Source organism: Oryza glaberrima, chromosome 9, assembly GCF_000147395.1.
Source record: "Oryza glaberrima chromosome 9, OglaRS2, whole genome shotgun sequence".
Classification (NCBI taxonomy): Eukaryota; Viridiplantae; Streptophyta; class Magnoliopsida; order Poales; family Poaceae; genus Oryza; species Oryza glaberrima.
Genome location: NC_068334.1, coordinates 10,626,445 through 10,642,518, shown reverse-complemented (window position 1 = coordinate 10,642,518; position 16,074 = coordinate 10,626,445). Strand labels below are relative to the sequence as shown.

General features: G+C 41.6%; 2 protein-coding genes across 2 annotated transcripts; one reads left to right on the top strand and one right to left on the bottom strand.

The window, feature by feature from the left end:
- Positions 1 to 1,964: 1,964 nt before the first annotated feature.
- Positions 1,965 to 7,981, top strand: LOC127785471 (3-ketoacyl-CoA synthase 17-like). The gene is made up of 2 exons (XM_052312927.1): positions 1,965 to 3,079; positions 7,067 to 7,981. The coding sequence occupies exons 1-2, from the start codon at positions 2,112 to 2,114 to the stop codon at positions 7,545 to 7,547; spliced, it is 1,449 nt and encodes a 482-aa protein (XP_052168887.1). The 5' UTR covers positions 1,965 to 2,111; the 3' UTR covers positions 7,548 to 7,981.
- A 2,992-nt stretch (positions 7,982 to 10,973) lies between these two features.
- On the bottom strand, positions 10,974 to 15,833 carry LOC127785150 (uncharacterized). Its single transcript, XM_052312572.1, has 3 exons — positions 15,489 to 15,833; positions 13,131 to 13,211; positions 10,974 to 11,649 (listed from the first exon to the last, which is right to left on the bottom strand). The coding sequence occupies exons 1-3, from the start codon at positions 15,651 to 15,653 to the stop codon at positions 11,305 to 11,307; spliced, it is 591 nt and encodes a 196-aa protein (XP_052168532.1). The 5' UTR covers positions 15,654 to 15,833; the 3' UTR covers positions 10,974 to 11,304.
- Positions 15,834 to 16,074: the final 241 nt, after the last annotated feature.

The following is a 16,074-nucleotide window of genomic DNA, read 5'->3' as shown; positions in this document are numbered from 1 at the left end:
TATATCTTATTTCTTATACCAAGTACCTATACTTCTTTTTTATATATAGTGTGTATTAAAAAATACAATTTAATTACTGACATTTACAGTGTATTTATATTTTCAAATTTATAGTGTAACAACAATTTAAATATGGGTAATTTACAATGTTTGATTTGACCTTTTTTAAAAAAAATGTGGCATCATAAACTTAGCTAGTCCCAAAAGTAGTTGATATAGATAAGAAAAAAAATCAGTTTTTTGACAAATAAAAAATCCCTATTTTTAGGGGCTGAAGTTTTGTCGAAGACGTTCGGATCATAATATTCTTATATCCTAACCCTTATTTTTAATTCAAATTTAGAATTGGGTATAGACAGTGCTAATAACATATGACCCATCCTACATTCTATCATATCCCATATTTTTTTCCTCCGAATTGGATAGGGAACGGATATATGAGGGGTCCTTTAATTAATTAAATAAATAGGAAGGTTGCCTTAAAAAAGAAATGCAAGGGATCGAAGGCAGTATCTAACTAACCTGGCAAATAAACGAGAGTTTGAAGATAAAAAAGTGTTAAATGCTAATACATCAAGGAAAATTATGCAATATTACTTGTGAGCTCGTAAAATAATAATTAATCGATATGCATATGTTTGATAATATGGGATATACGGGCTGATTCAACTCTTGAAGTACTCTAACCCTATAAAAATTTTTTGAATTCGAATTTGTATAATCTCCTATATCCTTCTCACCAGCCTTGGGTTATGCAGACGAGTGGAAAATACCCGTCCCGTTTTCACCCATACTATACTTGTCAAACATAATATTCCCTCCGTTCCAAAATACAAGACTCAACCACTCTTAATCTAAAGACCAAGAAATATTTATTATTACCTTATTGTTTGGATCACCCAAATAAATATAAAGCATGTACCCAATAGAATTAAAAATCTTGAGAATGGAGGATTTAAATAATAATAATTTAATAGAAAAGAGGTGCTAGTTAATGTCATGCATTCATGCATGCCTTATATTATGAAACGTTAAAAAAATAGTTGTGCATTATACTCCCTCTGTCCCGTAATGTTTGTCGTTTCTGACAGGGTTGTGAAAATTAAGGAAGCTATGAAAGTACATATTTGCCCCTGTGCCTTCTCCTCGTCAACACGTGAATGCGTGATACACGCGGGAGAAATCCCCAACACTGGAAGAAAGAGGCGTCTCCACCCCTAAAACCAGAAACACCGGCCGCCGCGCCAACCGCCGGGGCTCACCCCTAAGACGTCGGCGAGGCTCTCCTCCTGCTCCAAGCACCCCGGAGGAGGGAGATCCCGCATCGGCTTCATCATCGGAAGAAAACAAAAGCGCCGCCGCTGCCGCCGCCATCCCAATTGGTCGGAGCCGCCGGCGCCCTCCCCCAACACTGCTGCGGCACCGGCGGCATTCCTCTCGAGCCGGTAAACGCTGTCGCCGCCACCTGTACTCGCCGGAGCCGCCGCCGCCACCCCTCCTTGCTAGAGCCGTCGGCGGCGCCATTCTCCTAAGCCGCAGACGCTCTCTCCCAACGCTGCTGTGGCACTGGTGACGTTCTTTCAAGCCCCAGCATCCCCAAGACACTGGCGAGTCCTCCTCCTGCGCCGCTACTCCCACTCCTGAAGTCGTTGCCTAAGCTCACCGCCACGACAAGCTGCGACCATGAATGGTGGGGTGGGTAGGCGGCGGAAATTCCTCACGCCATGGAAGAAGATGGCGCAGGAAGGCATCAGCGGCGGCGGATCATCGGCCGATGTCACGGCGCCGTTCCCCTAGCAGCCTCGTCCTCAGGTGGCGGAGGTAGACACTCAGCAAGCTAGCGACCAGTGGAGGATGACAGAGGGGTAAAGATGGAAACGGTTTTTCTGATTGTACTACGACGTCAAACATTTAGACTCCTTTTAAAATGAACTGCAGTGTCAAATATAACGGGATGGAGGGAGTATTATATTATGGAACGGAGGGAGTAATAATAAGCTACAGTAGTAAAAAAATTCTTGACCCCTATAAATAGTGCAGCTACTCTCACTTCCCCTAGCTAGGTAGTGCAACACACACCTCTAGCTTCTAGCTAGCTTGCTTCTCCGAGCATGGCCGCCACCACCACCACCATGCCCTCATCCATGGCGGCGTCGCTGGTGACGTCGCTGCGCTCCCTCCCGGCACACGCCCTGGTGCCGCTCGTCGCGTCGGCGCTCCTCTTCGTGGTGGCCGTCGTGCTGCGGCGGCGGCGGCGGCCGGTGTACCTGCTGAACTACAGCTGCCACCTCCCGGACGTGGACCGGAAGGTGAACCTGGAGGTGTGCGAGTACTTCGGCCAGCGCTGCCGCCACTACTCCGACGACACCGCCGACTTCATGCGGCTCATCTACCGCAAGTCCGGCCTCGGCCAGGAGACGTACGCGCCGCCCTTCATCTTCTCCGGCGAGTTCCAGAAGACGCAGGCGTTCGCGGTGCAGGAGGCGGAGGAGGGGCTGTTCGCCACGGTGGCGCACCTGCTGGCGAAGTCCGACGTGCGCCCGCGCGACGTCGGGTTCGTCGTCGTCGCCTGCTCCATGTTCTCGCCGGCGCCGTCGCTGGCGTCGATGATCGTGCGGCGGTTCGGGATGCCGCCGGGGACGAGGACGTACAGCCTCGCCGGGATGGGGTGCAGCGCCGGCACGGTGGGGATCGACATGGCGGCGAGGGCGCTGCGGGTGTCGCGGCGGGGCGGGTACGCGCTGGTGGTGGTGACGGAGAACATGAGCCTGAACTGGTACTTCGGCGAGAACAAGCACATGCTGGTGACGAACTGCATCTTCCGGGTGGGCAGCGCGGCGGCGCTGGTGACCGACGTGGCGGCGCGGCGCGGCGACGCCAAGTACGAGCTGGTGCGCACGCTGCGGACGCACCACGGCGGCGACGACGCGGCGTACAACGCCGCCGTGCAGATGGAGGACGAGGAGGGGAACGTCGGCGTCGCGCTCACCAAGGACCTCGTCCGCGTCGCCGGCGCGGGCCTCCGCCAGCACATCGCCACGCTCGCGCCGCACGTCCTCCCCGTCTCCGAGCTCCTCAGGTCAGGTCTCCTCTCTCTCTCTCTCTCTCTCTCTCTCTCCTTTGCTCTTCGCCGCCATAATGGCTAGCTGAACGAAGCATGCAGCCTTTGATTGCGTTCAGGCTTTCACAGATTTCAGACGCCTTAAATGGACATGAAAATTTGCTCTTTTTGCTGCAACATATCAAATCTGAGCTGAAAAACAGAGCTTATGTGGTACTACACTCTTAAAATGAGTAATCCCTCTGTCAAAAAAAAAAACTCAACCTAGAGAAGAAACTCAACCTAGAGAAGATGTGATGTCCAAATTTGCTGTCCTAGGAGGGATCACAGGTTGAGTTTTTTTTTACGAAGAGAATAGTATTCAAATGATATAACGCATAATAAATTCATAAATATAATAGTTCCATCCAAAAAATTTCTACATTTATTTATTTGTTTCTTCATAACAAAGGACAAAACGTTCAACTAACGAAAAGATCGTGGTAGAATCCAAACTAAAATTTAAGAGTTTCTAAGAGAATGAGCAAAACTCGAAAACATAGAAGAGCAATTAGGTGAACTCTCAGTGATGCACATGAAATTTTCTCATGCTTGTAACATTGCTATAACGACGACATACGAAAATTTTGATTTGAAGAAGCTTTAATTTTGTAAGAAAAGTACATGTATAATTTTGAGATATAAATATATATAATAAACCAAGCTTTACGTATATACTAATTAAAGTAACTCCATTTATGATGGAGGCAGTATATTATTTTTCAATTCCCTGAGGTGTGTAGACCTAAGATGCGAACGAGTTTACGAAATAATCAAGGAGAACAATATTCTATGTTTATGATATTGCCCGTGAAGATGTGCTATAGCTAAGGGAATATATCCTATGCACATAATTTTTTCGTGCACACTCCATGTATATCAACTAGCAAATGTCACGAAATATTCTAGAAAAAATGGCAATTTTTTAATAGTATTACACATATCTGCAAAGTCTCGTAATTCATTATATTTTAGCCATAAAAATAAAAAATCTGCCAATTGTTAGGGTAAAAATATGTCAGAATTTTATCTTCTTTTTACGGTTAAAATATAATAAATTTGAAGATAAGATTTAACATGTTGGTGTAATACTCTTGGAAGTATGTGTCTAATTTTTTCTAGAATTTTCTGTGACATTTGCTAGTTGGTTTGTATGGAGTGAGCATAGGAATCTTGTGTGCATAGGATATGTTCCCATAGCTAATCAAGTTATATTTGCAAATATAAATAATTATTCTACAACTTAGACAAACCAACTTATAAATGTGTACAAAATCACTTCAGTACATGATTAGTACTGTTACCTCCACTTTTTAAGCATCGACTAAAATATACAATTCGATCACTATTCTTCCAACAATGCATTTATAAATACTTGGGGCTCTCCAACGTATATACAAGTTTTAACATATAAACAAAATAAAACAAAAACTATTATTGATTAAAGTTTGGATAGAACAGTCATCACTGTCAGTTATTGAACAGTACAGGAGGTGAAACTAAAAGTTAACAATATCACTTTGGTCAATAAATTGATAAATTTTAGTACCATATATTTGACGTTGTTTTTTTAACAATGCAATATTATCCAAATATTTTGGCAACAAAATTTTTCAGTGACCTTTCCCATGCATTTGAACTACTTATTTTTTTACAATATCTTATTTTATATAATCTCGAAGAGATATTTCAGTTAAAGTTAGTTTTATTTGATTATATGTTATTATTATAGGACGACAACTTGTTCTCTGATGATCACATTTAAAGTTGTTTGTACTCTACAATTATATACACCCTCCGTAACAAAAAATCCGAACGGATTCAAACTCATGAGTAGTTTTTTTTATTTTTGACGGAGGGAGTATGTAACGAGTTTTGATGCTTTAATTGTACTTGTCATCTCTAGAAACAGTCCCCTCCCCATTAAATTATCACTGACTCCCGTCTTTAGAACCAAAAATCCAAAATATTTATAAATCAAATCGGTCACCTCTCAAGACATGCATATAAAATTATAGCGATTTTGTTATATATTTGTCGACAAATTTTTCCCCAAAAATTTGACAGATGTAATTACAGTACAATCGTAGTGTAATTACACTGTAACTTGCATGTAATTACACTGTAACTATAGTGTAACTTATATGTAACTTTCAAAAATCTCTCTGTAACATGTTATTTCGGTAAAATAGAGATCGTGGGAACAAATTCTTTCACATATGTGTGTGCTATGATTTGTTTTCTTCCTCACCAAAACAAATCTTGTAATAGATCTAACGATTCAAAATTATGTGAAACTTACATATAAGTTACACTGTAGTTGTTACAGTGTAATTACACTACGATTGTACTGTAATTACATCTATCAAATTTTTGGGGAAAAATTTGTAGACAAATATATAGGTAGTCCCAATTATAGAAACTGTGGAGCCATGGTCTTTAATTAGTTCTCGCCTAGCACCAATCGTTTTTTTCACATTAACTACATCAGATTTTACCCATGTTTACACAGTGTTATTCTATTTTGCTGTTAAAGCCAGATCACTTTTCATGGTTGTGATATATCGTAGATTTGGTATGATCTTGATTTAAAATAGACAACTCCACGGACTTCTCCTGTGGATAGTTAGATCTATCCTTAAATGGCTAGTCACTCCCTAGACAGATCGTCAATCTTTTCCCCCTTAATAAGTGAATTTTATTTTTTTTCTATGTTACCTTACTCCCCCATTCCAAAATATAAGGGATTTTGGGTGGATGAGCATATTTTTAGTACTATGTATTTGGACAACTTTGTTTAAATTCGTAGTACTAGAATATATCTCATGCATCTACCTAAAAATTCTTATATTTTAGGATAGAACGAGTATATTTTTTCACTAGTTTATCAGGACGAATTAATTGATGCACTGTAGTACAAATTTAGGTACAATCTCAAACTTTTAATTGGTATACAGTGCTACGTGGTATGCCATTTCTGTGCACATTTAATACCACACGCCCCACATGTACAGCATTGGTTTTTTTTGTCTTCGAGAATCATACTCCTTCCATCCCACAGACTTTATCCTGTAAAATTTGTCCCACAGAAACTTTATGCTAAGAGAGTACTCCCTCTATATCAAAATATAAAAAATATAAGACATAACCACTTATAACACAAGATAAAAAAACATTTAATCACCTTCTTGATTGGATCACCTTAATGCATACAAGCAATATGATTGTGAGGCTTAATGATATAAGATTTAAAACAAATTAATTTTATAGGACCAAGAGATGCTAGTTAATGTATACATGCATGCACGTCTTATATTAAGTCATTCCCAACCCAATGACTAGAATAGTGTCCATAGCATTAAATAAGGTGCCACCTAGGATGAAAAATGATGTGGCAAGTGAATAAATAAGGAAAGAGAAGGAAACCATGTCTTGCATAAGACATGGTTTCTACACAACATCCAAGACATCATGTGTGATAAGGAGCATTAAATTTAAGTATGAAATAGTAGTGTTTAGTACTAGTTTCTTGATGATGTAGAGTTTATGGAAACCATGTCTAGTGTTTTGGGTTGAGAATGGCCTAAGACGTGATAGAAAAGTGGTTGTGTCTTATATTTTGGGATGGAGGGAGTAGTACCGATCAGGCTAAGCGGTTATAGCTTCAAGCAAATGCCGAATTTAGCCACTGTGTTAAAAAAAAAACCAATCAGATTAAGACATTTCACATTTGTATTTATTTGGAGCCTCTAGAAAATGTGGTTAAGTGTACTGACGAGGGGCACATTAGTCTTTTCTCACCACGGTTCATTTGAGCGGGAATTGCTATGAATGAACTCTTTTCTGTGGGATAGAGTAGGTAGCTGCCGAGCCAGCAAACACATAATTAATGATTAATTTAATTTATTGGTTAACTTATAGTTATTTTGCTACTAATTCAGTGATGAATTGGGGTGCATGACGCAGGTACGTGTGGCGGGTGGCGCGCGCATATGTCGCCGGGAACCCAAAGGCCGCGGCGGCGATTGTGCCAGATTTCCAACGCGCGTTCGAGCACATGTGCATCCACTCCGGCGGGAAGGCGGTGATTGACGCGGTGGCGAAGCTGATGGCGTTTGGGCCACAGGTCGTAGAGCCGGCGCGCGCCACACTGCATAGGTTCGGCAACACGTCGAGCAGCCTCGTCTTCTACGAGCTCGCCTACTTTGAGGCCAAGCGTCGCGTCCGTGCCGGTGACCGCCTCTGGATGCTTGCCTTCGGCACCGGCTTCAAGGCTTGCAGCAACGTCTGGCGTGCGCTCCGTGACTCTGCACCCGATGCCGACAACCCCTGGAATGCATGCGCCCACCGCTACCCTGCTGCGCTGCCACCGCCTTCAACGCGTAGGTCGAGTGGCGGTGCGCCCGCAATGGATTCTACACACTTGAAAAATGATAAGTTGCCTTAAGTTACCATTTTGAAAACAAAAAATGAAAATAAACTTTAGTATTCTGAAAAGTTGGGTTGAGTTTTTATATTCCATCAAGTAACATGTATTTTTTTTCTATTTTCTTCGTACTTCCTCAATTTTTTTAAAAAAAGTTAAATGATATATATTTGTGATCGAACGGATTAATCCACTAGTGTTATTGCTCTTTATCTACATGTATGTATCTATTTATTATGTAAAGTTATATATTCGTTCTGGTCATTCTCAAATGTTACTCGTTTCGTTTCGCTTAATTTGCCATATTTGACCCAGCAGGTATGTCTACTCTATACTTGGATTGAGTGGCAGAGCTTGAAAGCTTGAAGTATAACAACGATCTTTTTTATAAAAATAAAACAACTATACATATCTTATCTCACTAAATTTATGTTAAAAACCCACTTATGTGTGTAATACTTCTAGACACTGGGATTTAAACCTTGGTGGAGTGAAATTATACACCCATAACTCCACCGCCACATGACTTCCCCACTAATTAAGAACTATTTTGCTTGTTGGATTAATACTTAAGTGGTAAAATTAAATGACTTCATTGTAATTTTTCTAAAATTAAATGTGTCATTGTAAAACTCCATCTCTGAATTCTATTCGAACTACAAATAAAAATTCAGTGAAGTGACATTTACATAGTTCCCAAAAAAGGAGAGAAATATTATTTCGTTGGCTCGAAAAAAAAAGAGAATTGCTACTTAGTGGGTATATAAGATATAATTCTTGGATTCCAAATGTAATGTTTCCAGCTCCAGTACAGAGGGGGCTCGTGCACCCATTATTACTGACTATTAATCCAACACATGATTTTTATAATATTTCTACATGTCTATCCATCATTTTTAATACTTTATTTATATATATTCATATATTGCATAGTAAAACGCAAAGTATGATCCAATTATTGAATAGTTATATCTAGACGCCTGGACCCAATGCATAGCCCTTTAATTATCTATCACTAATTATACATATATATATGAGTTATCCCTATGTGTCTTGACCAAATACATCTAATAGGTGTGTTCGCTGTCATTTTCTCAGCTGCGGCTGCGGCTGCTGCAGTTTAAAGTTGCTGCAGCTGCAGCAACTTTAAACTGTAACAGTCGCAGCTGCAGTAGCAATAGCTGTCGAATATGGCCAATATATATGAAGTAGTTTTTAAGCCGTTTTTACGATAAGTTATAAAAAGCCGTCGACAATCGGTCAAAAAATATCTACCAGAGCAAAGTGCAACTCTCAGCGACAGAGGGAGCAGTGCATCGCTGTCGGCATGAACACTCAATTCTGACCATGCATGTCGATGCCATATCACCATTGATGATGATCATGGCAAACGCAGCAATGGCCGGCCAGCATTCATTGACGCCTTCCAGCGTTATCTTCAGTGTTCTACAACAGCCAACACAGTTACTACTATACATGCCAAGACACTTAGTCTTCAATGAGGCCCTGCCAGATAGCCTAGCAACTGAAAATTTTCCAGTAGCAAGTCGCTGTAGACGCGCAGGGTTTTTTCCAGGGCAGTACCCATATGCGATAGGCCATGTTACGTGTTATTCTATTCATCCCAAAATAAATAATTAGCGCCGTCCCAAAATAAATCATTAGCGTGGCTGTAATCGATAGACATATTCCATGTTCGAAAGGTTGAGTTTCGGGTCACGATTTCAGCTACCATGGTAACTAGGTTTATCACGGGGATACGAGAACAATAAGGCTTTCTAAATGGTAACCCTACGTCCCTACTACCAAAAAAATATTTTTTTGGTAAATTTTGTTCAATCCTTTACATTTTACCATGGGAATCAACTTACGGCCGCTCGTCAGAAGGTCAGGGAAAACCTGCTTTGGATGCGCTAGAAGTGGTAGGAGTTGGTATGAATGTATAAACATGCTTCCTATGTCGCTTCATTCCGAAATGATTTAAAGGTACCCTATATAATAGTGCACACAAGATGCACTAGAATGTAGGGGTAGGAGTTGTTGCTATAAATTAATCATGTCATAGTTTAAAGTATTCTTGATTCTCAATTCTTGGAATGGAAAATTTTAAAGATTTTAAGGGAACATGACTAAAACCTGTGAAATCCTGTAAAATTTCTACTTCAAAGAACATTGAATATGACTGTGATAATCCCTTTAATAGTTGTTTATAGTGATGTGTGCCCTCTACAACCCTCCTAAGACTTGCCATTATGATGTGAGGATTTTCTTCGGTTTAGTATACTACTTGGATAAAATAAAGTTTACTGTGAAATAGAGTTTTATGTGAAAATCCTGCATTCCAAATATCCTTGTCTATACAGGGTATGGACTTGTTGTCTACTAGTGCTTAATTTCACACCACCTACCCACGGTATACAGATGCACACTGTTGGTGATATGGACTGAAGAATCAGCAGTCAGAAGTAATGGCGGCTGTGAATCTGAAAGTCTGAATCCTCTGTTTCTCTGCATTTTGATTTTTTGAGGGCCTATTTCAGCTGAAATGTACTGTACTGGTGAAGTGGGATTTAACATCCAGAGTCCTGACTCATTTCTGAAGGAGTATAAACTGCCCTGCCTACCCCAAGGCCTATCAAGAACAGTTGAACTAGCCAATCCAAATAATAAAGAAGAGAACAGTTGAACCAGTCTGATTCAGTAATGCACTGATACAGTGCCCCTAAACTGCCCAAAGTACGCAAGCAGGAGCCATGAGCCACTCCCAACAGTCAAAAAGAATTACTGACATAACTTTCTGTGTTTTTGAAGTAAGGCTTGACTAATTATTTCTTAGAATAAATAATTAAATAGTATGTTCATGAAAATACTCTTTAAGATAGATATCAAATATAAAAATGCTAGCTCAAGGTGTGTTGAAACATATTGTTTATCAAAGTTTTAAAATTTTACAGGAAAAAAAATTCAAACATCAGTACACAATCCCGCTAATCACGTAAACAAAAAAAAAACACTTCACATCAAGCCAAAAGAGAATACTATAGCTCAATTCAACGCTTTTATGCCAACGCTTTTATGACCGTATACGCACCAAAAATTACTGTGGAGCAGCAGCATACACAGGAGACATGTGATGATGTGATCACACTCGCACTGTTTTTGGTCTTGGGAATAAATTTAAAAAATACTACTCCATCCCATATTACTTATCACTTTAAGTTTTTATTTATAATGTTTGATCATTCGTCTTATTAAAAAAATTAAAATTATTATTTATTTTGTTCATGACTTTCTTTATTAACAATAGTACTTTAAGTGTGACTTATCTTTTTTATATTTACACTATTTTTTCAAATAAAACAAATAGTCAACGTTAGTATATCTATAAGAATGACAGAACAAAACGACAGCTTGATAACAACTTCAGAAATGGTTAGCGTAGGAGTCTAGGAGAGGGAACAACAGTACAATACTGTTTATTCTTCTCAATTTTGCTTTGCCACCTACATTTTCACCATATACCAACAGTAGTAGTATGCACAGGTAAACCGAGTACAGTTTTACTCTGGACATAAATACATGCAAGTTACAATATCTTAGCAATGTAATCGGTACTAGTAACTGGTGATTAGCAGCAACAGAATACAAGCTTAGCATCATTGGAGGCTAGGGAAGGGGGGTTAAATTGAATAGTCCTACATGAGCTGTGGTAGCAAAGGCACACATTCTGTTCCACTGGAAGTGTTGCTCTTCCAGCTCCACAGAGGGGGCAAACAACTCAGTAAGAGTCATGAGCTGGGCTGTCTGAATGCATGTCCATGGATGAATCGTTCGAAGCCGTCGAGTTTTGATCGCGGTTAACGCCGTTTGCGAAGTACCCCGCATCGCCACCCTGCTCCAGGTGGAATGGTTGCAGGCTCCGGCGAACAGGGCTAGATAGTGCATTTGAAAAGACCGCTGAGTTCTTGGACTGCACCAATCCTGTATTTCCTAGCGCAAATAAGTTTGGTGATGGCTGCTGGCTCATTGTGTTGGGAATAGGCACTGTAGCTTGAGTGCTTTGGCTTGCATGCTGTGATCTTGGAGAGGCTGATGCATTGTCACCTCCATACTGGATCTCGTGCTACAAACACAGATGATTATTAGGCACATGTAGTTGTGCTAGGTCTAGGATGGTGCTTAAGGAGAAGATACGGCATAAGTACAAACTATATTTTGAAAAGTTGTAGCTGGAGCCTGGAGGCATGAATTGGCAAAGAAAACAATCAAAGCATAGGATTCATCTTATTCATTTCCTTATTTGCCATCAAATATAAACCTTATCCCTTACAGGATAAAAAAATGATGTTCCCTTATTTGCAACTAGTTCATTTTGTCTTCCCCATTTGCCCCTTCTGTCATCTTGCTGTTAAACTAAACAAGAAAAGATAATTTGCCCTTCCTCATTCTTCCTAATTCCTCGTTTCTCCTTCTCTTCCTTATCCATGGTAAATTTAAAAAAAATGCCAGCAACAGAACAGTAAACTCATCCAACCCAGCGGCTTCGTTCTTCCTGAACACATGACAGAGCACTCACCCTCTACCAAAGGTAGGCATCCTTACCAGCAATGGCTAGTGAATATGGGTTGTGTGCCTAATGCCTGCATCCATTCCAATGAGGCAGATTCATGGGCATCTAGCATGGTCATCCTTGGTGGCATGTAAGAGATGTGCCGCCACATTGGTGGTATCCACCAAATCCAGGAAGTACTTTCGCAAATTTTACAAACTTATAAGAAAATGAAGTCATGCTATGCAACAAAAAAAATAACAATCTGCACAATCCTATAGTCCCATTCCAAAATAATAAGACCAGACACTTAATACTTGTGTCTAGCATGGCACTAGGTCTAGAGGATTCAAGCTTGCTGGGGAGTGGCACTAGAAGTATTATACTCACCTAATGCCCAATCAAACCATGTCTTGTAGCATAAATTGCTATTCCCATATAACCTGAAAAACATGGTCAATCATACGACACCGATCCAAGCTCACCGGATTTCCAAGCCATATCTATCCCTGCATCCATTCCCCAAAAGAACAGCAGCGTACAAATGCAAGCTCACCGGATTCTCAAGCCAGATCATGGTGCTGAGCATTTGGTGGAGCCACAGAGGCTGACTAGCCAAAGCTTCTGCCAACAAACAGTGGCACCAGTTCAGGTCCATCTAGAATTCTAGATGGCAACGGATGGACTTAGGTGCTGTGGGTATGGCCAGAAGAAAAAGATGGCACCCATGTTGTGAGGGTACAAATGGAATATTTCCAAAAAAAAAAAAAGGTGGATCCACGGTTAATGGTGTTTCATCCTAACAGAGTTGACGGACGTGGCAAATAATGAAAGGCAATAGTGAACTAGTGGCAGTAAGGGAATGCCACGTTTCCATTGAGTTAGCATTAAATGGCAAATAAGGAGTTTTATCTTGTTCATTAGGGTTTTGCAGTCAGGTGTATTCACAAAAAAAAAACAATGAGCATGAAAGGAAAATCTAAACAAGTTCTTCAAGGCCATGTTATAAATTTAGAGGATAATTAGATAGTTCTTGGAGGATGATAACTGCAAACCTGGATGTGCGAGGCTATATCAGCAACTGTCAGCCTCAAGCCATTTTCATGCTGCCTCAAGATCCATTCATAGAGCTTTTCCTGCATCAGTTAGAAAAAGATTGAGAAACACTAGTGAAAGGGGGAAATACAAAACAATGAAACAGATTTCGAGTAGTCAAAGAAAAAAATGTTGAAAAAGAAGAGAAATGTGTTTTTCTGTACAAAATATGTCTAGGTTTTAGGTATGCGTGACCCAACCGTCATTACTCTCGATGGCAGCCAATACTCCCTCCAGTCATGATAACATGTGAAGTGCTTCAACTTTCAACTCAAACTTTATAAACTTTGCACAAGGTATATTTTTAAATATTTAGATTGGCCGCATGAAAATCATATCTGTGGATTGTCTTGTCTCAAAAAACAAGCATAGTAATCTTTTTTGGGGTTTCCAAATATTTCACAATAGAAATTAGTGACCAAAACTGTATCTTGTAGATCATGTCCATGTCCAAAACAACATGTTTCCATGACCGGAGGGAATCGTCCAGTACTTCACCACAAGCAACAGAGTCAGAAAACTATGTGATTAATGAATGTTTGTATAGAACCCAGAAAATAGGCTCCTGGCTTTAAACAGCAAGAACTGTCCACATGGAAGAACAAAAAACTCATTTTGTGGAGGAAAACAAGACAGTTTGGCATGAACAGTTCTCCAGCCATTAAGAAGGTTGGAGTTTCTCTAGAAGTAGGGATGGAACCCATCTTTTATTTGGGATACTTAACAATGAAACAGAAAGCTTTGCAAAGAACTAAATGTGTACACCCTGCAACGACCATCTGTCTTCAAAGTACAAAATTCAAGAATCCATTGAAGTAACTGTTCTATATGCTAACTCTGTTTGTAAGGCATATGTCAAATGAGCAGGAACTTCTTTGATCCTAGTTGACATTGCATTGGGCTACTAGAAAACATAAACCTCTCTAAATGCCAACACAAAGCATTACTCTGTGATGTACAAACAATGCCAATATCCAATGCATTGGCTAGTGTATTGTTTTATGAGAGTCTAGTAATATTGTCATCTGATGAGTAAAGCAGACAATGCTCAATGGGAGTTAGCTAGAGTGTTTCCCTGTCCTGTGAAAACAAAGACCAGGAACACAGCTGAGCCACATCTTGAGTTCTGATCAAACCATAGCTTCAGGATGTTTCCAAGCATTAATACCAAGAAATGCCGTCCAAAGCTTTTGCAAGAACATGCAAAAGTCTTGCACATCACATTAAGTCTTTAAGAGGAAACGAAAACAGACAGTTTTGATGCTTGACGAAGTCACACAGCACCAGAATAGGCCAGGACTGGATCCACAGAGCCAAAGCAAAACCAAAATCAGCAAACATAACTAAGTATCAACATCCTCGTAAACCGCAACTGCATAAGCTAACAATGCCATCCAAGTCTGAAAGAAGCATCCCACATCAACTGGCGATACTTTACATTTAACAGTACACAAGTTGAAGCAAAGCTGAAAAGGATGCATCCATAGTACTAGTGCAGAAGTAACCTGTTCCACAAGCTAAGCCTCCTCTCATCTGCTTTCCATTCCCCTCCCCCTCTGAGAGCAACCTAATCCTGAGTCTTGTAAAGCACAAGGGTGGGATGTCTACAACCATTTCAACCCAGAGGTGGAAAAAGCCATATTGGCACAGAACCTATTGGAGAAAAAGATCACCGACAATTGAAGCAAATGAGTTTGGCTGCATCGCCGTTAAAAGGCAACTGATGATATTACAACTACGAGAATTGCACTACTAGTGCGAGAGCACTTGTGAAGCTATCAATTGTATTGGCGCATCGCATCACGAAGAATATAATATTCGGTGAGGTCAAGGGACGCACTACGAACTAAAATTGCATACAGAATTAGTTGGTCTTTACCCACTATTCGAAATTTATATGTGCATGGTAGGTACCAGATTCAGGCAGAAAACATACAGGAATCAAAATTTCACCTAAATTTCAGAAAGCATAATCAAAATTTCACCAAAATTTCAGAAAATTTCCACATCACTAGAGGGGTCAATCGAACGACACAAATTTCTTAGGGAATCTGAATTTCACTAACAAGAAGGCGCATCGGAACAAAAATCCCCCATCAAATCGAGCCGAAAAACAAGCCTTTCCCCACAACACAAACGCCACAGAAAGGCCAAATTCACCGGGGAAACCGAATCCTCCCGCTGCAAAACCGAGAAATCCCCAAACATCCCCAGAACAACACGCCCACACCACATCACATCACATCAGACCGAACCCCCAAACACCCACAACCCATCACAGGAAGAAGGGAAGACGGGAGGGTCGGGGAGGGCCGTACCATGGCGTGGCGCTCGCCGGCCTGGAAGGAGAGCTTCTGGCCGCCCATGGCGAGCGTGTAGAGCTGGGACAGCGAGTTGGCCGCGCCCCGGAACGCCCCGTACAGCGCCCTGTCCGTCTCCTCCAGCCGCGCCGCCTCCGCCTTCCGCTTCTTCCCCCCCGCCATCTCTCACCCCCCCCCCCACACCCCCACACAAACCTCCCGAATCCAACCCCCTCCTCCTCCACCTCCACCGCCGCCGAATCAACGCACGAACCCTGGGAGAGAGATGGATGCGCGCGCGCGTGCGAGCTCTTCTTCTTCTTCTCCGCGGCGAGACGATGGAGGCGTCGCGTGGAGACGAAGCGGCGGCTTTACGTGTGGCCGTCTCTTTCTCCTCCCCTTACCCGGGCCGGGTGGGCCTTCCATGGCTGCGGCAGAAGGGGCACTGACGGGTGGGGGCCCAGTGGGCCCCACCCCCGCGGAGGAGAGGGGAGAGGGGAGAGGGGAGAGGGGAGCAAAAGGAGCACGTGGGGGTGGGGTTTGGCGCACGTTGGGTTTGATTTGTAGGGGGTGGGGGTCGCTGACGGGTGGGGTCCGGTGGTGG